The sequence below is a fragment of the Desarmillaria tabescens genome, assembly GCF_030435595.1.
Source record: "Desarmillaria tabescens strain CCBAS 213 chromosome Unknown EV420scaffold_68, whole genome shotgun sequence".
Classification (NCBI taxonomy): domain Eukaryota; kingdom Fungi; phylum Basidiomycota; class Agaricomycetes; order Agaricales; family Physalacriaceae; genus Desarmillaria; species Desarmillaria tabescens.
In genome coordinates this window covers 28667-55033 of record NW_026848367.1, presented here as the reverse complement: position 1 = coordinate 55033, position 26367 = coordinate 28667, and the positions used below count along the sequence as shown (strand labels likewise).

Here is a 26367-nt window from a genome sequence, read left to right as displayed (position 1 = left end):
CCCTTAGGAACTTCGGTTCCGACAGACAGGCTGGGGCCTAACCGGCGCAGGGTGGCTCTTGGTTCCTACAGGTCCTTGAGTCCAGGTGAGGCTAGGGGCGAAGCCAAGGGCATGAGTAGCAGCCCAGCGGACCCAATGCCGAACTGTTATAAAGCAGAAGGGAGAACCCCAGTCTCGCTCCAACAAGGTGTACAGGGGATTCCCACTGCGACTACCAGTCGCAATGAGCCCCATCTATCTTGGAAGCGCGATCCATGTGCAACTTCAGAAACGGACAAGCGATCCATTGCTGCTGGCGGTGGGGGACCAAGAACGAGTAGACTTCCCTGTGATGGGGGAGCATCCCTTGGAAAAGCAGAGGTTCATGCCGCAGAGGTCGGGGTGGCCTGTAGCGTAAAAGAGCTAACAGATGAAGGTTTGACAGTAACCGACCCCCCCTCTCGCAATACGCAACAATCAAGATCCTTGGCCACCAGTGCTGGTAACCCAGTGCAAGCCGTCGTTACGGCGCAAGGCGGCGGGACAATCCGGATCAACATCGCTCTGTGGCGGGTAGGTACCGGCACAGAAAACGGAGGAAGAGCGGCTGAGCTAGTAGTGGGCGGGGATACCTCCCAGCGGGAGTGGAACGAGGCAGGACCCTGCCCGAAGGCGGAACGTATGCACCTGCCCTATGCGGCCAACTACCTGGACACGACAGAGCCGCAAGAGGGAATGCGAATCCCTATCAAGAAAACCGCCACCCCGCAAAGAACAGTCCAGACGACCAGGGACCCAACTCCTCTTTCCTACACGGTGCACCTACCCCCTCTCTCACTAACACATAATGGCACCGGGGGCTCGTGTTCTCTGGTGGGCGGGTTGGTGGGCCCATTATGTGTTCCGATATCTACGAATAAAAACCTTGTTACCCTTGAAGAAGTGCCCAATGATGAAGACGACTACAGCTATCAACAAAGCCTTAAAGTCAAGCCACGAGGGGAAGACCCGGTGGAACATGCCGAGGAGTACCCTGAAGACTACGAGGTAACTGAGTTAGAAAGCGAGTACTATGACGATAAGTGGGATAAGGGGTGGCTCAAACCCCATAGCGTGGAGTGGGTAAGGTGAAAGATGAGACAGGAAAAGTCAATGGAAGGAAAACTCGCCACCCTTCGCATGTGGGTACACCCAAGGCGACTGATAGAAGTAGACGAGGACTTAGTCCTAGACCTCATAGGATCGGTCCGGGAAAGCTACAAACAGTGGGAGCAGTGCCTGCAAAATATGGAGGACTTGCACATTCCTCCGCAATACATCCGAGGAGGCAAGGGAAGAAGCGTTAACATCCGTGTACAACTCGAGACCCTGGACACCAGTCAAGTACGAGCAGTCGACGCCTTGGTAGACAGCAGATGCACCAGGAGTTGCATAAACCGGGCGTTCATACAAGAACACCAAATGAATACGGTAAAACTACCAAAGGCACAAGCAGTATACAATGCGGATGGGAGCAGAAACAAAGGAGGAGACATTACTGAAATTGTGGAGCTATGCATGACCATCGGAGACCATCATGAGAAAATCAATCTCGCAGTCGTAGACCTAGGAAACGTATCATTATTCCTGGGACATGATTGGCTCAAGCAACACAATCCAATTATCGACTGGAAAATGGGGGCTGTATCCCTGGTACGATGCTCATGCCGAAAAATACCCTTTCTACTACCTGATGAAGATCCCAAACAACACTGGGGAATGGAAGTAGAAGAAGGGGACACTATCCTCATCATAGACTTCAAAGAAGCCTTTCACGTGCGAGCAATGGGAAGCAAGGCAAATGAGCTAGCTGCCAAAGCCAACCAAGCAAAAGAAGCAAAAACGTTTGAAGAAATAGTACCGGAACCCTACCAGGAATTTCGTGACGTATTTGCCAAAGAAAACTTTGACGAGCTACCACCCCGAAAACCATGGGACCATGCCATTGAACTCATCCCAAACACAACTGCAAGCCTAGACTGTAAGGTCTATCCCCTTAACCCCATGGAGCAGGAAGAACTGGACAAGTTTCTTGACGAAAACCTAGAATCGGGAAGGATCCGACCTTCCAAATCCCCTATGGCGTCCCCCTTCTTCTTTGTCAAAAAGAAGGATGGAAAGCTTCAGCCCATACAAGATTACTGAAAGCTAAATGAGATGACCATAAAAAACCGATATCCCCTCCCTCTCATCAGAGAACTGATGGATCAGCTCAAGGACGCCAAATACTTCACCAAGTTGGACGTAAGGTGGGGGTACAACAACGTACGCATTAAAGGAGGAGATGAGTGGAAGGCAGCATTCTGAATGAACCGGGGACTGTTTGAGCCAATGGTGATGTTCTTTGGACTCACCAACTCACCGGCAACGTTCCAATGGATGATGAACAACTTATTCAAGGAGCAGATAGCCCAAGGAGAGGTCACCGTATACCTGGACGACATTCTAATCTGCACAAAGGACCAGGATAGACATTGAACCGTTGTACAAGAAGTCCTGACAATCCTCTGTGCCAACAATCTATTCCTAAAAGCGGAGAAGTGCGAATTTGAGGTTTTAGAAACTGAATACCTCGGAGTAATCATTAGCCAAGGAGCTATTCGCATGGACCCTGTAAAGGTCAAAGGAATCATGGAGTGGCCCCAACCTACCAAAAAATGAGAACTACAATCGTTTCTAGGGTTCACCAACTTCTATCAAAGGTTCATCCGGGACTACAGCAAGCACGTGCGACCCCTCACACAACTCATGGGAAAAGTAGACTGGACATGGGGGATATCACAAGAGAACGCTTTCTGAGAAATAAAAAGGAAGCTAGCAGAGGAAGTCGTATTGGCAATACCCAATTGAACAGGAAAATATCGAGTAGAGGCGGACGCAAGCGAAGGAGCCATAGGAGCGGTCCTATCACAAGAACAGGAAGGAAAGTGGAGGCCAGTAGCATTCTTGTCGAAAGCCCTGATGGTCACAGAACGGAATTACGAAATTTACGACAAAGAGCTTCTAGCAATCATGTTGGCGTTGGAAGACTGGAGACACTATCTCATGGGAGCTCACCAAGATTTCGAGATCTGGACAGATCATCAAAATCTACAATACTTCCGAAAGCCGCAGAAACTCAACCGTCGCCAAGCTCGGTGGGTGATGGAACTCGCAGAATACCATTTCACGTTACACCACAAACCAGGGACAGCAAACAAGAAAGCAGATTTATTGTCCTGAAGGGCAGACCATGATCAGGGGGCAGGCAATAACGAAGAGCTAGTGGTCTTAAAGCCAGAAATGTTCTGCGCTCTCATCATGCTGGGAGAAGAGGAGATACACAAGAAAATCCGAACAGCATTACGAGATGTAACCAAGTGGGATAAGGGAATAGAGGCATCCCTCCACCACCCGTGAGGCATAACTCAAAAGGAAGGGTTGATGCACTATGATGGACGACTATATGTACCCCAAGACACCAAACTCCGAGGGGAACTAATAGCCATCCATCACGATCATATCACTGCGGGACACCCAGGTATCGAAAAGACCAAGGAACTGGTGCAACGAGAATACTGGTGGCCAAAACTCAAGCAAGACGTGGAAAGGTACGTTAAAGGCTGCCAAGCCTGTCAGCGAGCCAAGACAAACACCCAGAGGAGAAGAGCACCTTTACACCCCCACTCGATACCCTCGTGACCATGGGAACATATCACTGTAGACATGATAGGTGAACTACCAGACTCCCACGGGTATAACACTATCCTTGTCATCATCGATCGCTTCTCCAAAGAAGTCATACTGATTCCCTGTTCCACAGAGTTAACCTCTGCAGGGTGGGCCAAGATACTTCGCGATCATGTTTGGGCAAAACACGGAATGCCCCAAAAGGTTATCTCAGACCGAGGACCCCAGTTTGTATCCAAATTTATGAAGGAACTGTATGAAATGCTGCACATCCAAGGAAACCCGTCCACGGCGTATCACCCCCAAACCAATGGACAGACCGAACGAGCGAACCAGGAGATTGAAAAATATCTTCGAATCTTCATAAACCACAGGCAGAACGACTGGAGCGACTGGTTACCCCTCGCTGCATTCCAACATAACAATTGCAAACACTCCGCTACCGGATACTCCCCATTTGAGATAAATCATGGTCAAAAACCTCATCTCGCACCGTTCACCATCAAGGAAGGAACAAACCCGGCTGCCAGAGATTTTGTTGCTGACATACAAAAAATACATGAGCAAACAGCAGCAGCTCTGGAGAAAGCAGCAGAGGCGATGAAATGACAATATGACAAGCACCAACAACTGGCAGAGGAATATCAAACAGGAGACAAAGTCTGGTTAGACTCTACCAATCTTCATCTCCCTTGCCCAATGAAAAAGCTCAGAGACAAACATGTAGGACCCTTCGAAATATTGTCCAAAAAGGGCGCCTCCGCTTACGAGCTAAAACTACCGGCCAGTTGGAAGATTCACAATCGGTTCAATGAACGTTTGTTAACCCCATATCATCCACCAGAGTTCCCAATCCAAGTACAGCCCACGGCGCCTCTGCCAGACTTGATAGATGGACAGGAACAGTATGAAGTTGAGGAAATAGTAGACCGAAGGGAGCGCACAATGGGATGAGGTCATAAGCGACACACCAAGATCGAATACCTCATCAAATGGAAAGGATATCCATGAGAAGAAAATTCCTGGGTAGATGAGCAAGAATTGGACAATGCAAGAGAGGCCATCGAAGACTTCGAACAAATCTTGTTCATCACCCGACCCCCAGCAGAGTGGTGGGAAAACGAGGATGAATCGGATTCTTGGACAGAAACCGAATCAGTAACCGAATCCGAGATAGACCATCCATTGGTACAGGCAATTCAAGAGTACCTGATAAAACCAAACACACCCTCTCTTCTAGGAGCCTATCTTCCCAAGTCAAGATATCCCGCAGTCAGGATGACTGCCTTAACAGGGGGGTAATATTACGATTTTGCACCTTATCTTATCTTATCAACTCTCTCATAATACCTATGTACTAATTCTCCGACTCTGATCGCACCACACCATGCAGGTACTGGGTGCTTAACGCACCGTTGCAGACTCTTGTAGTATATTTAGCACAACCCAAACTGTATTTAAGAAGCTCGACTGCAGGTCTTAAACCTCAGTCTTGAACTAAAGTTTATTCACCCGATAACTCAGTCTGAACTCACTCTCGATTCGCTAAGCGGTAGCTCCCTGCATGCAAACCTGCAGACAACATAAAGCGCCTGACCGAAGTGCGAGTCACGCTTAGTTGTTTGATCTTGTTTGTGTAATCAGTCGCTAACAGAATCCCGTTGCTTCTTATGCCATAAGTTATATTCCATATCATTGCACCACATAGCATTAGTGTTGACACGTAGTTTTAGTCCGCTCGCTCACTATATCTCAGTATGCATGTAAAACACTTTAGATTGCAAAATTACACACGTAAATAGGCTGCAGTTGCAACAATGGTTTGATGATATTGATAATATCATACCTGGTCTTGAAGATTATGCATTCCAGTTTGAGTATAAATCTCAAGCAGACATCTTCGAGGAGGAAACTGCTGGTCTTGAGCCCCACTATGTTTCCAATGCGATGAAGGACATTGACTTGGATGATGACGATGAAAGTGCCTGTTTGCTTGACTGTATGGGGGTATCAGACATTGAGTCTGTGAAGATCCATGGAGGAACATTTGTCGCCTTGGCCCTCAACAACTTGGTTAAATCTGGTAAGAAGCCAGATGTGGTGATCTTTCATGGCAATCAACCTGTCAACAAATACAATAATCCAGACTTGATGATGGGCATGTTTCCTACTCTTTTTCCATTTGGGATCGGAGGTTTCAAAGATGCTGAATGGCCAACAGCCTTGTCTTTTCATTCTCAGTGCAATTACTACTTGGATATCGTATGCAGAGATTTTAGATATCACAATGCGTTCATCTTTGTTGCTATGAATATGATCCAACAGAGACAGGCTCATCTCTTCACTCATTTTGCCATAAAATCAGACAGATTCGATCATGTGGCAGATGATATAGCATCCATTAAACCAGATACCATAAGGGTGGTCACCCAGCATCTGGAACATGAGGAACATATACAAGACCTTTCGTCAGAGCAGCAAAAATTGTTTACTCTCTTGGGAGAGGTGAAAGCCATAGCAGGCAAGATAACTGGCTCCAAGGCATCGAAGATTTTTTATCAGAACAAGATAAGAGTGTATGTGGGGCATTTTGAACTATTTCATCTCTTTTCTATGGCAAATCCAGCTCCCACACATAGTCCTATTTTTCAGTTTATGTGGGGTGACAAGACTGTTGACTTGGATGCGCGTTATCCTCGAATTGCAGAATATGCCCAGCAAGGGCTCCAGCTTGCCCAGGATCCAGTAACCGGTATGGACTTCTTTGATTTTGTGGTTTGATGTTTGTTCTAATATATGTTTTGATGGGATTTTGACAAGGAGATGTCCACAGAGGCCAGAGGTATCCTTGGTCATTTGGAAGCATTCTATGGTACAGACGAACTGACAGGTTGTGGGGCATATCATGGACATTTCTTGCCGGTATTGAAGAGAGGTATGAATCCTACAGAGCTTCACAAGAAATTGGAGGAGTCTGTGGAGTTTCAAGATTGGTTTTTTGCTTTTATTGATGACCTCATTGTGCATGATCTACCAGAAGGTATTCCTTTCAATCCGGATGGTAGTCTGAGGACAGAAATGCCTCCCATCATGCCTAGTGATGATGTGACTACTGAGGAATGGGATCATTTTTGATCTGTAGTAGAGCAGGAGGTCAAGTACATGAGAGAGCATCTTCAGCATCATTTGCATAAAGCTGTATGTTACAAATATGACCATAGTACATGTCGTTTTCAGTTTCCTCATGACTGTGTATCCAACTCGTTCTATGATCCTGAATTAAAGGTGGTCATTCTTGCATGCCGTGATGTTTGGGTCAATTATTACAATTGATTGATACTCATATTTGGTCGTTTCAACCATGACTTGAGGTTTGTTTTATTGGGGAAATCATGCAAGGCTGCCATGTTTTATATCACAGATTATATAATGAAAATGAGTGTTAAGACATATGAGCTGTTGACTTTATTAGTGGACACTGTCCTTTGTGCTCACACTACTGGATCAACTAGTGATGTAAAGTTGCAAGCATGGACCATTGTTCACAAATGCTTGTCACAATATTCAAAGCAGCAACAGATCCATGCACAGCAAGCAGCCAGAGTTATTAGAGGCAAAGAAGAGGTATCTTGATCACACAAGATGGTGCCTATGTTATCAGGCATTCTAATGGAACATGCATGATGATACTGTCAGGACGGTGACATTGATGGGGATGAGGAAGTGGAGGACACGTTCCTTACACTCCACATGGATGAACATGGAAATTTGTTGAAGAGGTCTCAGATACAAGATTACCTTCATCGTAATCCCGACTTATTAGATGTCTCATTTTATGATTTTGTAGTGAGATTCAGAGTAGATCGTAAGGTCGATCACTCCACCAAAGATTCTTGCAGGGAATATGAACAGGGACACAGGTCAACTTGTTTGCCTTGTTATGAGTTTCTCCCTCACTATACTTTACATAAGACACATGAGATTGTCGAACACACATCTATGCACAAATACGCATATCGTACCAAGAGAGTACCTAGGATTGTTGGTCATAAATTACCTAGGTCAACAGATGCCATCTATGCATTGTTCATGCTCATGCACTTCAAGCCCTTCCATCTTAGTGTCCCATAATTGCGTCCTACTGAGTCAGTTTCAGGAGTATTCAGCACATACGAGTTTAGTGCATGAGCAATACAATGTATGTTCAATTGGGAAGCCATGCATGAGTGTGAGGATGAGAGAGAGGCTGATCACTTGCAAAAGCAGCAGGCGCTCATTAGGAATTCTCAACTGGTCACGAACATGTTTGCACATAAGGATTTGGAGAGTTTGGTTGAGCTTACTGGTAAGACTGATTCAGAGAAAGCACATGATTCTAAGGTGCATGTGCAGCTCATGCGATTGGGAGAGGCCAATTTTTTCATGTGTTCCTGAGAGATTCCATGCATGGGGTCAAGTTTTGCATCTAGCTCCTTGCTGTCATCTGGGTTGAGAGTTACACCTGCCATGATGAACGATTGGCATCCAGAGATCAAACATCAGGAAGCATGAGTGATGGCATCCAGGCTTAACATGGGTAATGTTCAGGAGCAGACAGCTGGTGGACCAATAATGTCCATTCGGTCTATTACAAATGATTTGGTGCTCAATAACAATGAGCAGGATAAAGATGCACTGTCCATGTTTGTGTTGCCCGAAATTGTTGGCGTGTGATCCACATTGTCTCAAGCTGCTCAGAAGAGGCAGACCATGCTAGAGCTGATGAATTCCACAGTTACTAAGTATAAGCTGAATCTTGAACAGGAACATGCTTTTCGTTTGATGGCTGTCACATATGTGAAATGAAAATTTTTGCAGGACTCCCTGACTCTGTCAGCTGTGGAGTCTTTTCTTTTGAGGTTGTTCTTGATGAGCCCAGGTGGTACAGGAAAGACTTATGTTGTTCAGGCTCTTACTGAAGTTATGGCTGCATTTGGATCTGCCCATGCTATCTGCTTCATGGCTCCCACAGGAGCAGCAGCTTCCATCAACGATGGTACGACACTACATAAAGCTTTTGAATTGCACATAACTAGCAAGGTGTCCAAACACATCAATAAGACCCTTGGTGGAAAAGATGCCCTGTATGTGATGATGACTGTGAAGGGACAAAATCAGCTGAGGGAACAGCTGAAGGATGTAGACATCATCATCATAGATGAAGTCTCCATGCTGCAACAGGAACTTCTACCAGAGATCAATGCAGCTTGCCACTATGGCAAGAACCAACTGAATTGGTGGTTTGGTGGTATGATGGTTATCTTCAGTGGGGATTTGTATCAATATCTGCCCATTGGAGGGTCTCCTGTCTATGCATGAGCTACTCACAACCAGAAGGTGGATCACGAGAACCTCAACAAGCGACTTGGACGCATGGCATGGAACTCGATTATGGATGCCATGTTCTTGCATTGCCAGAAAAGAATGGAAGTAGATGAAGAATATGGTTGAGCTGTCACTCATTTACGCAAAAGAGTGTGCACTCAGAAAGATGTTGACTTATTTAATGAATGCGTTATATGTTCAAACTCATCCTCAGGGAATAGATATGAGCATGCCTGTACACAACAAGGCTGTAGCTATTGTGACCACAAATTTTCTTCACCATGCAATTAACTGTTACAAGGCTATTAGCAAAGTCCCTGAAACTCATCTGTTTAATTGTGCTGCATTGGACAAGGTAAATGGACATATTGTTCCTGAGCAATACAGACAGGTTCTCCTCAACCAAGATGTTTCTGCCTTGATCAATCAGGGGGGGTTGCCTGGCATGCTCCTGTTCTATGTAGGCATGCCTGTGATTCTGTGGTATCGGAATATATCAATGGACTTGAAAATAACAAATGGGGCACAAGGTTACATTCATCATCTCAAATTAGCTAATGATCTGTACAACTTGATTTATCTTGTTGCAGTTACTGTAGAGTTCCCCTCTTTGAAAGTCAAGCTTTCTGGTCTCCCTGAGGGATACTTTCCCATAAAGCCAGTGTCTTGGATGTTCAAGCACAAGATGCTTGGTGAGTCTGGTAAACATGAGTTTGTCACAGTTACATGTGAACAAGTGTCTATCCAGCCAGGTTTTGCCTTGACGGGTCATGTAGCCCAAGGCCAGACAATGCCTGATGGTATTTTGATGTATCTCAGTGAAGGCAGGTATCTGGCGTATGTGGCTGCATCACATGTGACCAATAGAAATGGACTTTTCATTGTAGATAAGGTGACATTATCTGACCTGAATAAACCACTGCTGTTGGATCACAAATTGGAGATGAAGAAGTTCGAGAACATTGCTCACAATACCCTTGTCCACAATGGGTTCAAAGAAGGTGAGATCATAGAAATCGAAGAATATGCTGCCAACCCTTATGAGGTTGAGTATGAGGTCAAGATCAAGAAACATGCCAGGGAAGATGATGATGATTGTGGTAGTTCTAAGTGACAAAAGAAAGATGGCATGATGCGTGAGTACATGTTATATGGGTGCAAGTGGGATCACAAGAATTGGTCATGTGCATATGATTCTTTGTTGATGCCTTTATTCTACCTATATTGGTCTCAGAATGCTGCTTGGTGAGATGAGTGAGTAGCCTCCACTGAGGTGATGAGTCTAGTGGGCATTGTCTTCCATTCTATAGGCGTTAATGGAGGATGAGCCTGATTTACACTGCTTGATGCTGGTCGGGATCAGGTACATGATCTTTTGTCTGCTCAATACCCTCAAAGTTTCCATCAGTTTGGAGAATCAATGGTGAGTGTAGCTGACCTGGCCAACACCATGCATGGAGATCAGGAGCAAAATATTCTTCCCTACATTTGCTGCGATAGAGGTTGTCGTGTTATCCTGCCAGATGCGAAAATGTCTTTCCTGGGCATATGCGGTCCTTTGGTATGGATGCAGACTGGCAAGCCTGCCGCTTCCACATCTACAGCGTCTATGCAAGATTGGTTAACAGCCTTGTTGTTGTTTCATTCGAGAAATGGTAGAAACTTCCAGCCAGTATCTGAACATGCTATATTGGTGCACAGATGCACCGGATATATGCAATATAGTGCAATGTTCAAAGCCCTGCCTCCTCTATTGTCTTTTCAGCTCTGGCCAGAGTACACTGCCTGAACTTCTATTAGTCCTGAACTCATGGTACCTGTTCAGGGAGGCATGCAGGCATATGTATTGACATTCATCATCTATTTTGGTGCAAATCACTTTGCGTCACATATATTTCTGCTGAATACGTCTTATGAGCATGACGGGATGAAGGAAGATGGTCTACTTTGCAGTATATCACTGAATAGACTTAATCTGAACAGACTTGGTTCAAAAACAGCACATTTTGTGGTATATGTCCTATCAATACAGTAGCAGTATATTATTTCAGGGGACGTCTGTTCTTCTGTACAGTTACAATAATTGTGTTTTTGAGTGTTGTGTTCATCTTCGCTTCTTCTTTTGATTCCGCCAACTTTGTCATGTCCTTCAACTCTATGTCCAGCTCCTCCCCTGTCAGAACATCAGGTGTACCTTTGTTCTGCATGACAACAGCTACCTGGAACTTATGACCAGTCGCATTCTTGTTGAACCATTGAGGCCGGACTACCTTCCCCACATGTTCCCCATGTATGATAACGAAGATGTTGGTGTCTCAAAGTGTAGGATGAGAGGGTACCAGTGTTTTTGGTTTCAATACTTTTGTAGCATGTCCAATTCGATACCACAGGATGACCTCTTTTCTGTCCCTTTCTGTCCATATGATTTTCTCTACCCTGTCTGCCTTGACCACAAGTTGCTTTCCCTTGAATACCTCATTGTATATCCAGTGATCCTTTGGAAGGGTCTCACCTTCATTTGCCCTTGGATTCCATGCTGCATCTTCCATTGTGATAATTTCAGAGGATGGTGGATGTTCTCCCTTGAAAGGTGGTGTGCATCCACGAACTGGTGATGTGCTTCTCTCTCTTTCTTGCAGGTTTGTTATCTTGCTCAGTAGCATGTGGCTATCGAACAGCTTTCTCTCATGCATGAGTGTTTCTGCTCATGGGCAGTACATCATCTTGTTTGGCCACAATGGGCAGTATGAATATAGAGGCCATTGCGATCTTGAAGGTCAATCAGTGTCAATACTTCAAAGAGTAAACTGGACCACTAACCTGCATTCTGTAATGTATTCGTAGGGTACACCCTCTGTATGGTATGGTCTATTGGGATTGTACACTGCGTCGTAACGGACTGTCACCTTGATGCTGCTCTGAATCTTTGGATCTAATACGATGTCTTCTACAGTTCTGCCTTTCTTTTTATGCCCAGGTATCGAAATGTTTACTTGTATACCTTTCCATGGCACTTCACATATTTGTTTCTGGTCTCCTAGTTCGCATGTGTTGTTAGGTTGAAGGAAGGCATATGTTTTATCAGATGGTGCACCTCAATGGCTTGAATTGATGTGGGTGGTGAAGAACTTTAGAGGGATCAGCTTGACTGTGAGTGTTCCTTTAATAGCTTACCTCTATCGTCATTTGGTTCCTGTCAGTGTTCCATTCTAGAACAACTACTTCAATATTGTTTAACTCATGCACCTCAATGACCCATCCTTGATGTCCTTTGAGTGCATCTACAGTGGCTACAATGAAATCTCCTGGTGAAAAATCCTTGCACAGGTCCCAGTAGGTTGTCTCAATGGCTGTTGATGTACTCGCATCCCACACTTATATGCAATCTTGCATGGATTTGATCACTGTGCTGCTCAAGCCTAATGACCTGATTATCACCCATTCATCAGTATCAAATACCCACCCATTAGGCAGAGGCATGTTTCATGTCCATTCATGTACTTCTGGTAGATTGCTAGTCAGAAATATACCTGCAACAGACAGATCTATACTGGTGGCTTCCTTGATTCCATAAGAGGATATCTTCTTCAGCAGAAATCCTTCTAGTAGCTTATGACCATGAAAGGTTGTAACAGCTTGACCTGATGATGGCTCGTGGTTGGTCATGTCAGCACTGTCATGAAAATGCAATGGATTAAACAGATAGGATACAGCTGGTCGCTCCTGTCAGTGTCAGCATTTACCTTGGTTGATAGGTAGTTTGAGGCTCAATTGAGGAATAAGCAACACCACGACATGTCCTGGTGTAACTTCATATAACACCGACGTCGCCTCAATATGTCCCATGTTTGACACGAACCCAAGAACCTGCTTGAAGGAGATGCTTGATGTGATCATCCTCTCAGAGTACTATCTCCCATTCTGCGATGTCTATTGCTTCAACTCTGAGCCACCATGGCAGGGCATCTCCCATTTTCTGAACTCCAGGTGTCATGAGAAGAAATGATCTTACTGCCTTGTTATAAGGTGCTTCCATGTATATCCATCCCCATAAGCTGTTGCAGTAAAGGATGGATTGGATGCTGACATGTCTTCCAGTGTTACTCATGATGTGGTGTATAGCTTTGTATTCTCAGAAGCGCTGGATGCATTCAATAAACTGTGCTGAACATATGAAACGTACTCACTCCACATCATACCCTCCATAATGGATAGTCATTTTTGTTGAACTCATGAATATTGGCAGTGGTGCCCAACTGATAGTCCACACTCAATGAGTTCTTGTTGAGTTCTTGTCTCCCGCTTCCAGATGATATCCATCTTTCTGCAATTCCACTTATTATTTCATCAAATCCATCTCTTTCATGCTCTTTATATACAGACTTGGCAGTAGTTCATATCTCATTAGTTGACTTGGTGTCATCAATGAAATCTATGTTACATTGGCATGGTATACAGGACTTGTTGATATATGACATACCTGCTACCTTGTCATCACTATCATCATCTTCCTCCAATGCATCATTGTCAATTGCTGCCTCAAGATCAAGAAACATGTGATCCATGTTACAATGCCATTCATGTCATTCAGCTTCATTATCTTGCAGCATATTTTCATTCTCTCAAAATGCTCTACATGTTACGTTTATAATACAAACATGTTGGACATGTTGAATCCACTTACATTTGATCGCGATGGAGGACAGGGAAAAAAAGAGAACCCATGGGAATCAGATTCTCTAATGGGATATGGCACACATTGCCCTTTCTCCGAAGGTCTGAAATCTTTCAGACTTTTGGAGACAAGGCGTTTTAGGACTTCACAAGTCCCCAAACACCTTTTCTGTCCTTCACAGTTCTGGAAACCATCGCCTTAAGTCGTTGATAGGTAAGGTTGATGCTGTGCTGTAGGTTGCATCATTTATATGTCATGCCAGGCATACAAGGCTATCTTTCTTTTTGCACATATGTTTGCATACAACCTCATGATGCCTTGTCTATTGCATACATGGAGAGCAACGATGAACTGCCTTCCGATAGACAGTCATGCAGCAGTCCAATATCACTACAACTTTGGCCCAAGGAAGCACAGTTAGTGATCCCTTCATTTGTCAGGGTAGCAATTCATATTTCTCACAGAATTGGGTCATTGTGGCAACAGTCAACTCTAGGTCTCAGCCTTACATATACCGAATAGAAAGCTCTCACACAATTTTGGCACAGACACACTTTGAGAATGTCGATCAGATGTTGTCATGTACAGTGATACACTGTACTTTTGATGCTCAATTGTTGTCAATTCTTTCTCATTGTCCACCACCATGAATGCAACCGACTTGTATACTCTTCTCTCAGGTTTGGATGTAGAGCTTTATTCTCATGAATGCGTGGTATACAACTGTGTTGACTGTAAATGATAAGCAGGGCTTGACTGAAATGACCATATCACAAGCTCCCAAGGGTATCCATATTAGTTCAGTCGACAACAAAGCCGTAACTGTATCTGGTGTGCATGTGCTAGACACTCATCCACCTTCATCATCCAACACATCCAACATGGGGCAGAGGTCAGATGGGTGGTCGGACACACCTGCCTTCAAATCAGTCTCCAGCACCTACCCTCATTCTGTTCTGGCTTACCCCTCCTCTGTGCCCAGCCCCATGGATTTCATCATGATCGACAGCTCGCTCAACGACGCATTTGCTAATATGTCATCAGTCCTGTTAGGATAGACCTGGTCATTTCCCCTCTTGACTGCATTGCATGAGCTATGTGAAGCTCTTGAAAACATTTACTACATCTTGAGACAAGTGGAAGGGCTTGCAAGATGGATAGAGACTGCGAAAGGACCAGAATGGGATGAGGCTCAGAATGTACACAAAGTGTGGACTGTCTTTTTGGATAAGCATGTGGATTCAAGCCCCAAGTCAGGGCTGGCTGAGTAGGTGTTGATATGGGTAAATGGTCAGGCTGGGTTGTTTTTTATACACATGTTGAAAATTTATCTCCATTGCTTTCCTCCCCTCCATGAAAAAAACAAAACAAAATTGATTATAATATAAATATAATGTTTACTTTTATTGCATAATAAGAGTGGTGAACTAAAGTCTTTGCAATATGATCTATGTCATCTTGAGAATTTCTTGTCTATGTTTGCAGGGCAATGGTCATCTCACTTCATGGTTTCTACTGGCCATTTCTGCAGATTGTACCAGCTAAATATTGCTGTGAGTTGGCTCATCCAGTAGATGAAAAGACTATTCTCTTACAGGTGCTCCCATGGTTGACATCAGTGCCATACTATCCAGATGCTGAACAAATGACATGCCATTTCCATGCTTGCATAAGCAGAATGATATGCCTATGTTAATGATCTGGCCTGGGCAGAAAGTACAAGGATCAAGGTCAGTGGTGTGAATGTACCTATGTGTATTCTATCAGCCAATATTGAATGGTTGTAAAATGATTTACTTACTGGCCATCAGATGTCCAATTATATTTTTCCAGTGACATCTTAGAATTCTCTGTAAACGAGAATTTGTTGGGCTGGAGCTCCTTTGACAGCATGTTGTGAGGATCAACCATGGTAGGTAATACCACCACATCTTCTTTGTTGACCATATACAACAGGGTTAGTAACTGGTTGCAAAAGGTGACTTGGGCACCATTGCCCATTCACATCTGCTGTGATGTCCATATGCAATTTGCCTCTGATTGGCTCAGTAGGTCGAGCATACAACTAATTGCCACCAATGCATCGGTGAACTGATGGTCTCCTTCCAGTCCAACTATAGTGATGGTTTGTTGTAGTTGATTGATGGCTACCCTACATAGATGTCAGAACCTCGTGTACATGTTGTATTGAATAGTCTGACCATTGGTTGTTCGTATTTCCTCGCATGGGGAGGGAGAGCAACTTTGAGAATAATTCCTTGCATATGAAAGACCATCTCTTCCCATGAATCTTGGCTAACAATGAATGAAGTGTCCAGCTGAGATTCAGAGTTGACCATAGTCTCAGCTAGCAGTTGCTGGATATCTCCGTAACCTGCAAGCTGAGACAAGCTATTACTGCAGAATGTGATCACATCATAATATTCGGTCCCTGCATCACAGTTCAGATATGAGCTTAACATGGGTCATGGTGACTCACTGAGGGTTTCATCGCCCATGATTGACTTTAAGTTAGAGATAGTCACAGCATATTGAGTGAATGACATGGTGCAGTATGGATACAGTTCCTAGTGCTATTGCCACTCAATGTTAGATCTTATATGTATCCTGTCTATGAGTGGGTAGTTTAATTTGTAATTGCCTGCTAAATTATCTATGGTTTAATCTGCTGGCTTCCATTTGGTCCTTATTGATCACTGTGGGCATACCAAGGATCTTCTATCCATTTTTTTTTTTTCACAAAAACCTATTTTGTATGAAATATCACATCAACTCATCACCTTGTCCAGCATAGAACAGGGAATAGTTTCTATGGAGAAACACTCCCTCATGAACAATGGAAAGTTCAGATAAGCCCATGGATACTTGGTCTACTCCTTGCACTTTTAATGTCCTAGCCATGACATGTCCAAGGCTCGATCACATAATTCTTTCCTCCTTGCTATGCAACGTGGATACATTGATCCTCACAGTAAATCGAGTAGTTAAACGTTGAAGAGGCTGGCTGTGGGCACCTGTGGAATAGTGAGCAGGCTAAAAGGCGAACCTCAAAAACCCACACACACACTCACACAACTACACAAACTACAATCACTCTTGTAAGTTCTAGAGGGAGCAATTATTTCTAATGCAATCTGACTATACTTCAATATCTTGAAGAGTTTCTCTTATTCTCAGCACTCTTAGCAAAGCTAAGCTTTCTCAAATGAATCCCTAAGTCTAGGAACTTTTACAGGAAGGTTGTTCACTGGCATGATGCAACCTTCAAGGCAGATTTGAGTTAAAATACACAAGGGACACTGATCCTGACAGAAACAGAGGCAATACATGCTGAAACTTTAGTGAGCTCACTAAAAGAACACCACAGGCAAGCACTGACTTAGCCCGCTTGCTACACAACTGTATGTAGGGGTTCTCCAACTAACTTCAACAGATGATCTCGACTCAAGAACACTTCAGAAGTGCTCAGAAACAGATTCAGAAAATGGAAACTTGAAACAGAACTGATGCATAACAGACTGAACAGAAACAGAACAGAACAGACAGATCAGATCAGATCAGATCTCACTTTTCCTCTTCAGAACATACTTCGAACAGACTTATCAACACTCAATGGAACAGAACAGCTTCACTGATTCTTATTCTCTCAGAACTAAGTGCACAAAAAGTCTTTTCTCAAGGGTATCTCATATTTCTCTGAGTGAGCTCGCTAACTCTATGCAAAGCTCAAAGTCACAAACTGATCCTTTGCTACAGCACCACCTTCAATGTGTGCACTGGAACTCGGGGGCTCGAAACTTGGCTTCTACCTACTGTAACCAGCCTACTTATACTACAGGGGAATTAGAATTACAAACGTCGTGCAGTACCCAGACTCCTACATGTGTAGCATGTTGCCACTGCCACCTTACTGAGCATCCGAGTCGGACTTCCCAGTTTTAGTCTCATTTCTATAGTGAGCTCACTAAATGTGTGCCAAGAGGTGCTCTCCCGACACCCGTGGGCTTGTTCTCTAGTGACTGACAAGTCTAGGTGCATGGAACTATCAGTCCTGGTGTATGTCATTCAAGACTTCTTTCTTGGATTCACAGAGGCTTCTCATAGACATGGCAACAAGTGAGTCTTCTAACAATGGGACTCAGAACAATGGGAAGTGGGCTCGTGAACTTCGGCCAAAGCCCATTGCCCCAGTTTGTGCCAGTGATATCTGTCATCTCGCTTAAGGATTTCCCCAGATTTTCAGGTACGACACATCACAGTTAGTGAGCGCTGATATGCCTGGTATCAGGCTACCCATAGATTTTGCAATTTTACATCAGTTTATGCAATCTACAAGCGGTACAGAGAGCTACAGTGGAGGCTTCATGCTGGTAGCTAAATACTACATAAAGAATGAAAGCATGGCAGTACAGAATGGACTTAGAAATGACATCTCAAAGAGTGAATTCTACCAGCCATCAACATGCCAAGCTAAGCCCTACCTAAACAAGACTATTACAGTCAAATCTTGGGGACTCGTCTGTATGAAGTATAAAAACCAAGAAGTTGAAGAATGGAATGAACTAGATGCCTCGTCATCTCAACGAGTAGAAAGAACCTGTCAAGAAAAATTGCTAAGTCAAGAAACAGATCAGCTTTCGAGATCAACTCAGGCTAGGAAAGGAATAACCTTGGAAGAATGAATAGCCACATTGGGTACCAAGATGACTGACCTTGATTGTGCAGTGATCAACAGAATATAATCTCAGACCTGCAGCTGATCGCGATCGGTGGTTACATCCTCGAGATCCTGTGCAGACCACAGTATTCAATACATACGGCACACAGCAAGCCTTGCAGACGGAAGAAGGAGCATCCATGGACCAGTAGGGCACTCCTCAGTGACAGAATAACCCGGTGCAGTCGTGTCAAACTGAATAGAAACTATGGAATGGCGCAATACTTGTAGGATAGTGACTCACTGTTTGTATTAATTCCAAAGCTCGTACCATAATTACTGTAGATACGGGCTCCTATACCTAGAACACGAATTGTATAAATTAGCAGCAACTAGACGCATAACGGCAGGAAAGCATTCCCCCACGTTTGTGCTAGTAGCCTGTATAGCTACCTAATCAATCACTGGTTTTATTGCATATCCTCGACTGAAGTGAATTAAGTTACCAAAGTCAACCCATAAGGGCAACTACAGTAATCTAGAAGAGTTAAGTAGGAAGTAGAGCTGTCCCCGCATTTGCGCCTTGCTAGTTAATTGAACTGCTCCATGGACAAAGGCCTCGTGCTCTCTCTCACTCTGAGATTAGCAATCTAGATGTGCTGAGTCGACTTTAAGTCAAAAGACCTCATCTAGTTGAAGTAAAATAAGCCCTAGAACACTTTAAGTTCGAACAATCGTCGAGTTCAAGGAACTCCAGAGTCTGTGTACTCTTTGCAAGTCTTGTACTTGAAGTCAGAACCTGTGCATTCTTTGTAGAGTGATTTTGCACTCTTTGTAGACCTCGGAGTCTTTGGTTGTTTGATTATTTGAAGTGTCTGCTAGAAGCTCTTCTAGATGATGTCAAAACAAGTATAACTTGCTCGACTATACCTTGCAAAACAAGTTCATAAACCCCGCTATTGCGGACTAGTGTACTTTGTGTAAAACACATCAAAAGAAGAATTGAAGTTGTTTTCAGACAAAACTCCACTAGATTATCTAAATCTAAGTACATTGCGAGTGCTTCTACCATACTCACCCTTGAACTTATATACATTGGTGATAGTGTGTGTGTGTGATTTAGTATCTAGATTGATGATCTAGATGCTTGTTTCATTTGTGCGCTGCCCATTACTGAATGCATCAGCATGCTAAGTATTCTCAGTGTCACTGCAATCTTCAAGGTTTTATCTAGCTCCCATGAGCATGCTTGTAAGTTAGAGCCTAAGGCATTGGGTATAGGGTTTGGCCTTCTCATCATGCATGCCCATCAGGTACAGTGCTGTGACTAAGTCCTGTTTAGAATCCCATTGCTTCTTATGCCATAAGTTATATTCCATATCATTGCACCACATAGCATTAGTGTCGACATGTAGTTTTAGTCCACTCACTCACTATATCTCAGTATGCATGTAAAACACGTTAGATTGCAAAATTACACACGTAAATAGGCTGCAGTCGCAACATCGGATGAAGATATAAATGATCCAAACACCATAAAGTTACATGAGTATTTTGCAGATTGGGTCCTTTGGCGAATGACTCCTATCCTCGTATCCACTTTGCAGCTTGCCCTATCCATGCAAGATGTATGTCTCACTCAACATCTTGTTTGTTTGGCGAGTACAACATTGCAGCATCTAATATTGGAATATCTAGGCAAGTGATGCATTGTCACTCGATTCATGTGAATCACTCATAGACATTCTATCTACAGACAATGAATCTGGCGACGCATATGTTGACCTCAGTACATTGACTCGCCTCAAAACATGTACTGTTCTTGTCCCATACAGACAACTGCAGAGCTGTATCAACAGCTTGATATTCATATCATCGTCTGCATTAATGGTGATGCAACTCGTCATACTGGTCATGGATGGACTCCATATGTATGATGCATTTAGAGCATTGGATGACCATTTTTATCTCTGCAGCTTGGGTTCGCTTTCAGAGCTGAATATCTCCTTGACTGTACCCAATGAAGAACATGAAGCATACCTCAACATATATCGCTCACATATGGAGGAACAGCTGCCATACTTGTGTATGAGTATGAAATTTAACTTGAAGTGGTGATCCAATCAGTTTATGGACAAGATTTTCAATAGACCCCCTTGTACATCTGAAGTTCTTATTATAAACTGAATGCTAACTTCCTGAATACAAAGACTTTGAATGCATAACATAACTATACTACTTTTTTATGGCAGTTGGTTATAAATTCCCTGATTTTGAGATTGCCCCTGTTATGTGATTAGAGTGTGATCATCTATGAATTAGTATGTTAGAACATTGCACCTACCAAGTACCCATGTCCAGTGCAATCTTTGCCAGCATACCATCAGATAAACAATATGACTTGACCATCTTTCTCCCCTTCAGCACCACAAAGCTTATGACTGTGCCCTTCCATCTCAGTTCCACATACTTTAGCATCCATGAATGCATGTTGAGCTTGGTATTGTCATCCTCTTGGACTGGCCATCCTAACATCATCATGGATCTGTCTTTGACTAACGACCAATGCAGTGTGTAATGGTCACCAATGAAACAGTTGACTTCAGGGAAGTCTAGTTTACTATCCCATAAGACGTCACTGTCAGCGATGAATCACGGGATAATGGGCATCCAGCCTCGCTGTCTGTATTTTACTTGAGCTTCTGCCTCATGGGTGCATATTGTGAAGTGCAGGGCAGAAACATGATATTCCAGCATCGCTCTAGAATATGACGAGTATGCCCTTGCATGTGTTATGAAGTTCATTGTACATGCTATATAAAATTCATTGTGTTAGAATAAAGGTCAGAGGTATTATAGATCTATGCACTCACTAGAGTGAAGCCCAAAAATGACTTCGATTTCATCTCAAACGGATGTAATGAGTCAAATTACCTGACCTGTCACCCCTGACCTGTATACTCTTATGATGTCAATGGACTTGGCTGCCTTGCCCAGAGTTGGAAACCTGATATCGATAGGTGATTCATCATATGCCTTTTCTTCGAGAGTGCATGTCACCATCAATTTGTGCTGCTCATAACTGACTGATGTCAAGAATGCGCTCATGGGAACTGAGTTCTTTCGATTGATGAGCAGGTCCAAATCACAATCGCTGACCATGTCTCAAGTGAAATAAGACAATGCGATGGATCCAATGATCATGGTACCTGACTTGTGCTGTGCTGCCATGAACCAGGGAATTTCATCCTCTTGGAAGAAGGGAAGTAGCAGGTGGGCTACCAAAAAGGTCCTCCTCATGAAATCCCCCATGGTGTCATAATTCCTCGTACTGGTTCAAGTGACTCATAGCAGGTCTGCAGCTGTCATATCCCAGAATATAAAATTGTTTGTCACTCTCGGTCTGTTTCTTATGTTTAGTTCTCCATAAAAACTGTCAGTAGAATGGACGCACAAACCGAAGCCATTCGAGCCAGTTATATCTATCTGTCTGAACAGTGGCATCTTTGTAGACCCTGCATGTTGGCTGTCTGGACTGAAGAAAAAAACAATCAACCAGTATTATATGTATCACTGTTGTTATCCTCCTCTCATGTCATCGTGTACTGCAGTGCAAATCAGCAGATATCTCATGGTATTCATTCGGGTGTGAACCCTTATTTACACTTGGGCATATCCAATAAATGGAATATACCTTACTTGGTAGTCTCATTCTGTGTGACTGCTGCCCCCGCAGTGTCCTGATACCACTGAGAGAGTTGGACATGCTATTGGCACAGATTGCATCATCATCCGTCCATTGGAAATCCGTCTCTAGCTTTTTCAGCCACATTGAACAGCAAACCGACAGTCATATTGTTTAACCATGCAACCCGACCCTTTCATCTCGCACTCAAAAGCAAAATAATACCACATGCTACAGGTTTTTTTCCCTCCTGCGTATCTGGTGGCAGCGGCAGCGTAGGGATGCTGCTCTGGCCCTTCTATATGGGAAGGATGCTCTGCACAACCGAGTCAATATTTTTGACTCCATGTATGCTTTAGTTATGGACTTAACTCTACTGTGATTACCCTTCATATTACACCTGGACCACTGGTCGATACAAGCTCTTTCTCACTTGCCATTCTGTAATTAAATGTGTTGTGTTGAATTTTGAATGATGATAAACCCGAGGAGGTTTGTACAGACATTCTCCTTGGACTATGTCCATGAAGTAGAATTCTTGATATAGCCCTGTAAGAAGGCAAACCCACATGCTACCAGATAGCATCATATATCCTGTCTTTCTGGTTATAACTGAAATGCCCTTGAACATTGTTCACCATTCCGACTTGACCTGAGTTTGCCTACTGCAGCTACACTCGCCATGCCCAAACATGACTCATTGAGTAAGCCCTCTGGGCCAAAGATGAAAAAAGTAAAACTAATGTTGCCTGTGTATGCATTGCATCTTTTTTTTTTCTTTGAGGTTCCATGCTAACCCTCTTCTTCAGCAATTCTAACAGCAATCAGCACAAGGATGGGTCTGGCACATCAGTGATTCCATGCATTCCATGGTATTGACCTAGCTGACGCTTCTCTTAGTATGGATGACACAAACCCTTCAATGCCTGAAGACATCGAGATGGACGATATCAACTCTCAGTAAGCTAACTTTTAATGAGTTGGATGCTAACCTTGACGATGTTGCACAGGATTGCATGGTCTCCTATGCCTAACACTGATGGGCTGGTCAATGACAAGATAGACAGGTTTGTTCTTGTTCTCCTGGTCATGTACATGTTTCTAACACATCGCAAGCACTGCCCCTGCTGTACAGGCAGGATCGAAGATGACTCAAGCCCCTGCAGAGGGGTCTAAGAATTCTGAATCTACTCAGATGGTTGTCACTACAGCAAAGTACATCTGTTGAACTCACTTGTGATTACATTATATTCACTTTGAATGTCTTAAGCCTAAACAGTGGATATAACCCTTGGGTTGATATTGTCAATGCCATCCCTAAATTATGCCATGTCAAAACCCTGGATTCCAACATGGAATATGGAGAAGACCATATTCAGGTGTATGACTGGGTTAGCAGATTTCAAAATGACTTTCCGTTCTTGCTATATGTTTTTTTTTTGTGGCCCTCGCCAATGCAGTACTGAAAGGTCTGTTGGCAGGCACTTGATGATGCTGGCCTTCATTCCTTCAATGCCTCACCTGACCAACTTGGCACTTGGCAATCCATCAGACTTCAAGTATGACAATAAGAGGATTACAGGTGCATACACCTACCCACAGAGCTTCTTCATGCTCAGTTCAGTCACATTTTCCAGCCTCTTCAAAGGCAACTTCAATTGCGCAATTGCGATCAAACCTTTGGCATTGTTCTGGCCTCACCAAGCATCTGTTCTAGCTGAGATAATGGGGATAGATTTTAAATGCAATCTCCTCAGCTTCAAGACTGTACAAGACAGTCTCATGTTCACGACGTATCCCAAGCCTAAAGGTATGTATGTTAACAAAGTCTCAAATCCTTGCTGACATCATGACAGATCCGTCGACACCCCCTTTGCCCAGTAAAGCATGTATTAACAGTAAGACCTTCAGACCAGGTGAGTGCTGCTCCACGTCTCTTGTAGTTTAACAGTTTACTGACTCTGTTGTTAGCTGTTCAGCCATGGAATAAGGACAGTATGTTTCCTGATGCATGCCACAACATCCTCTAACGTATTCTATCTGCAGTACCGTTGTATGATGCTGTTGCGACTGCAGCCTATTTACGTGTGTAATTTTGCAATCTAAAGTGTTTTACATGCATACTGAGATATAGTGAGTGAGTGGACTAAAACTATGTGTCAACACTAATGCTATGCAGTGCAATGATATGGAATATAACTTATGGCATAAGAAGCAACGGGATTCTAAACAGGACTTAGTCACAGCACTGTACCTGATGGGCATGCATGATGAGAAGGCCAAACCCTATACCCAATGCCTTAGGCTCTAACTTACAAGCACGCCTGCAGGAGCTAGATAAAACCTTGAAGATTGCAGTGACACTGAGAACACTTAGCGTGCTCGCTAACTGTGATGCATCATACCTGAAAATTCAGGGAAATCCTTAAGCAAGATGACAGATATCACCGGCACAAACTTGGGCAATAGGCTTCGGCTGAAGTCCGCGAGCCCATGTCCCATTGTTCTGAGTCCCATTGTTAGAAGACTCACTTGTTGCCATGTCTATGAGAAGCCTCTGTGAATCCAAGAAAGAAGTCTTGAATGACATACACCAGGACTGATAGTTCCAGGTGCCTAGACCTGCCGGTCACTAGAGAACAAGCCCACAGGTGTCGGGAGAGCACCTCTTGGCACATGTTTAGCGAGCTCACTATAGAAATGAGACTAAAACTGGGAAGTCTGACTCGGATGCTCAGTAAGGTGGCAGTGGCAACATGCTACGCATGTAGGAGTCTGGGTACTGCATGACGTTTGTAATTCTAATTCCCCTGTAGTATAAGTAGGCTGGTTACAGTAGGTAGAAGCCAAGTTTTGAGCCCCCGAGTTCCCATGCACGCATTGAAGGCGGTACTGTAACAAAGGATCAGTTTGTGACTTCGAGCTGTGCATAGAATTAGTGAGCTCACTCAGAGAAATACGAGATACCCTTTTGATAAGACTTTTGAGAACTTAGTCAGAGTGAATATGAATCAGTGACACTGTTTCTGTGCTGTTAAGTGTGATAAGTCTGTTCGGAGAATGTGTTGAAGTGGAAATCTGAGTTCTGTTCTGTTCTGTTCTGTTTCAGTCTGTTCCATGTCAGTTCTGTTCAAAGTTCCGTTTCTGAATCTGTTTCCGAGCGCTTCTGAAGTGTTCTTGAGTCGAGATAACCTGCTGGAGTTAGTTGGAGAACCCCTACATACAGTTGTGTAGCAAGCGGGCTAAGTCAGTGCTTGCCTGTGGTGTTCTTTTAGTGAGCTCACTAAAGTTTTGGCATGTATTGCCTCTGTTTCTGTCAGGATCAGTGTCCCTTGTGTATTATAACTCAAATCTGCCTTGAAGGTTGCATCGTGCCAGTGAATGACCTTCCTGTAAAAAGTTCCTAGACTTAGGACTTCATTAGAGAAAGCTTAGCTTCACTAAGAGCACTGAGGATAAGGGAAACTCTTCGAGATATTGAAGTATAGTCGGATCGCATTAGAAATAATCGCTCCCCCTAGAACTTACAAGGGTGATTGTAGTTTGTGTAGTTGTGTGAGTGTGTGTGTGGGTTTTTGAGGTTTGCCTTTTAGCCTGCTCACTATTCCACAGGTGCCCACAGCCAGCCTCTTCAATGCAAAGTCAGAGTTAGACCCTATGTGCATTCACAAGTGCCATCTAATCAAATCAGAGCTGGAGAAAGGTGCCATCATGTTCCTTGTATTTACCATGACAAAGTACAGCAACAATGTGGGTCATTTAACATTCAGATTGTTGCAAAGGTACACAATGCACCTGCTGTAACAAGTGGTATGATCCCAGCCAAACCCCTGCCTAAATATCTCACTGAACTTGAAGATATTGGTGTACTCGGCGATGATTTTCCTGAGCCAGCATCGGATGGCAACAAAGATGACCACAGGGTTGATAATTCCACCAAAGCATACTTGCATGAGCTGGCACAGTATAAATACCAGTAGTTAGTCCTCTCAATGATTGTGGCAAACATTGTGTCTGGGGTGTAAATCAACATTTAAATACATACATCATGTCCACATTGCTTTGCTCCTTTGATTCACAGTTTTCTCTGCATCTGCAAGTCTGCACAACACAGGCACTTGATCAACTGGTACGGTTACTTACATTGAACATAGTTCAGTGGAACTAGAAGATCTTTGCAGTGACTGTCAAGCTCAATGGAACTTTAAAAATAATTTGATAAAAGATTTATAGTTATTATTGTGTGTAGGTGTACAATCTCTCTATTCTCTCTACAGACCATGATGAATCACATGAGAA

At 43.7% G+C, this 26367-nt stretch overlaps 5 protein-coding genes across 5 annotated transcripts; 2 read left to right on the top strand and 3 right to left on the bottom strand.

Moving 5' to 3' along the window:
• Positions 1–5688: 5688 nt before the first annotated feature.
• Positions 5689–6468, top strand: EV420DRAFT_1622997 (uncharacterized protein; the record flags this gene model as incomplete). Its single annotated transcript, XM_060475885.1, has 3 exons — positions 5689–5927; positions 5958–5988; positions 6013–6468. The coding sequence occupies 3 exons, from the start codon at positions 5689–5691 to the stop codon at positions 6466–6468; spliced, it is 726 nt and encodes a 241-aa protein (XP_060324056.1).
• Positions 6469–11366: 4898 nt separating this feature from the next.
• EV420DRAFT_1485551 (uncharacterized protein) lies at positions 11367–13616 on the bottom strand (the record flags this gene model as incomplete). Its single annotated transcript, XM_060470239.1, has 7 exons — positions 11367–11752; positions 11872–11905; positions 12226–12425; positions 12582–12692; positions 12795–12918; positions 13251–13375; positions 13532–13616. 7 exons carry the CDS (start codon positions 13614–13616, stop codon positions 11367–11369), a joined length of 1065 nt encoding a protein of 354 aa, XP_060324055.1.
• Positions 13617–15309: 1693 nt separating this feature from the next.
• Positions 15310–16272, bottom strand: EV420DRAFT_1485550 (uncharacterized protein; the record flags this gene model as incomplete). Its single annotated transcript, XM_060470238.1, has 6 exons — positions 15310–15431; positions 15476–15486; positions 15528–15691; positions 15790–15840; positions 15928–16157; positions 16206–16272. The coding sequence occupies 6 exons, from the start codon at positions 16270–16272 to the stop codon at positions 15310–15312; spliced, it is 645 nt and encodes a 214-aa protein (XP_060324054.1).
• Positions 16273–20723: 4451 nt separating this feature from the next.
• EV420DRAFT_1485549 (uncharacterized protein) lies at positions 20724–22215 on the bottom strand (the record flags this gene model as incomplete). Its single annotated transcript, XM_060470237.1, has 6 exons — positions 20724–21003; positions 21040–21196; positions 21257–21289; positions 21323–21503; positions 21838–21918; positions 22078–22215. 6 exons carry the CDS (start codon positions 22213–22215, stop codon positions 20724–20726), a joined length of 870 nt encoding a protein of 289 aa, XP_060324053.1.
• Positions 22216–22750: 535 nt separating this feature from the next.
• On the top strand, positions 22751–24161 carry EV420DRAFT_1649936 (uncharacterized protein; the record flags this gene model as incomplete). Its single annotated transcript, XM_060478382.1, has 10 exons — positions 22751–22821; positions 22878–22907; positions 22969–23028; positions 23079–23135; positions 23185–23283; positions 23348–23485; positions 23550–23878; positions 23925–23984; positions 24040–24063; positions 24115–24161. 10 exons carry the CDS (start codon positions 22751–22753, stop codon positions 24159–24161), a joined length of 915 nt encoding a protein of 304 aa, XP_060324052.1.
• Between the last annotated feature and the right edge of the window lie 2206 nt (positions 24162–26367).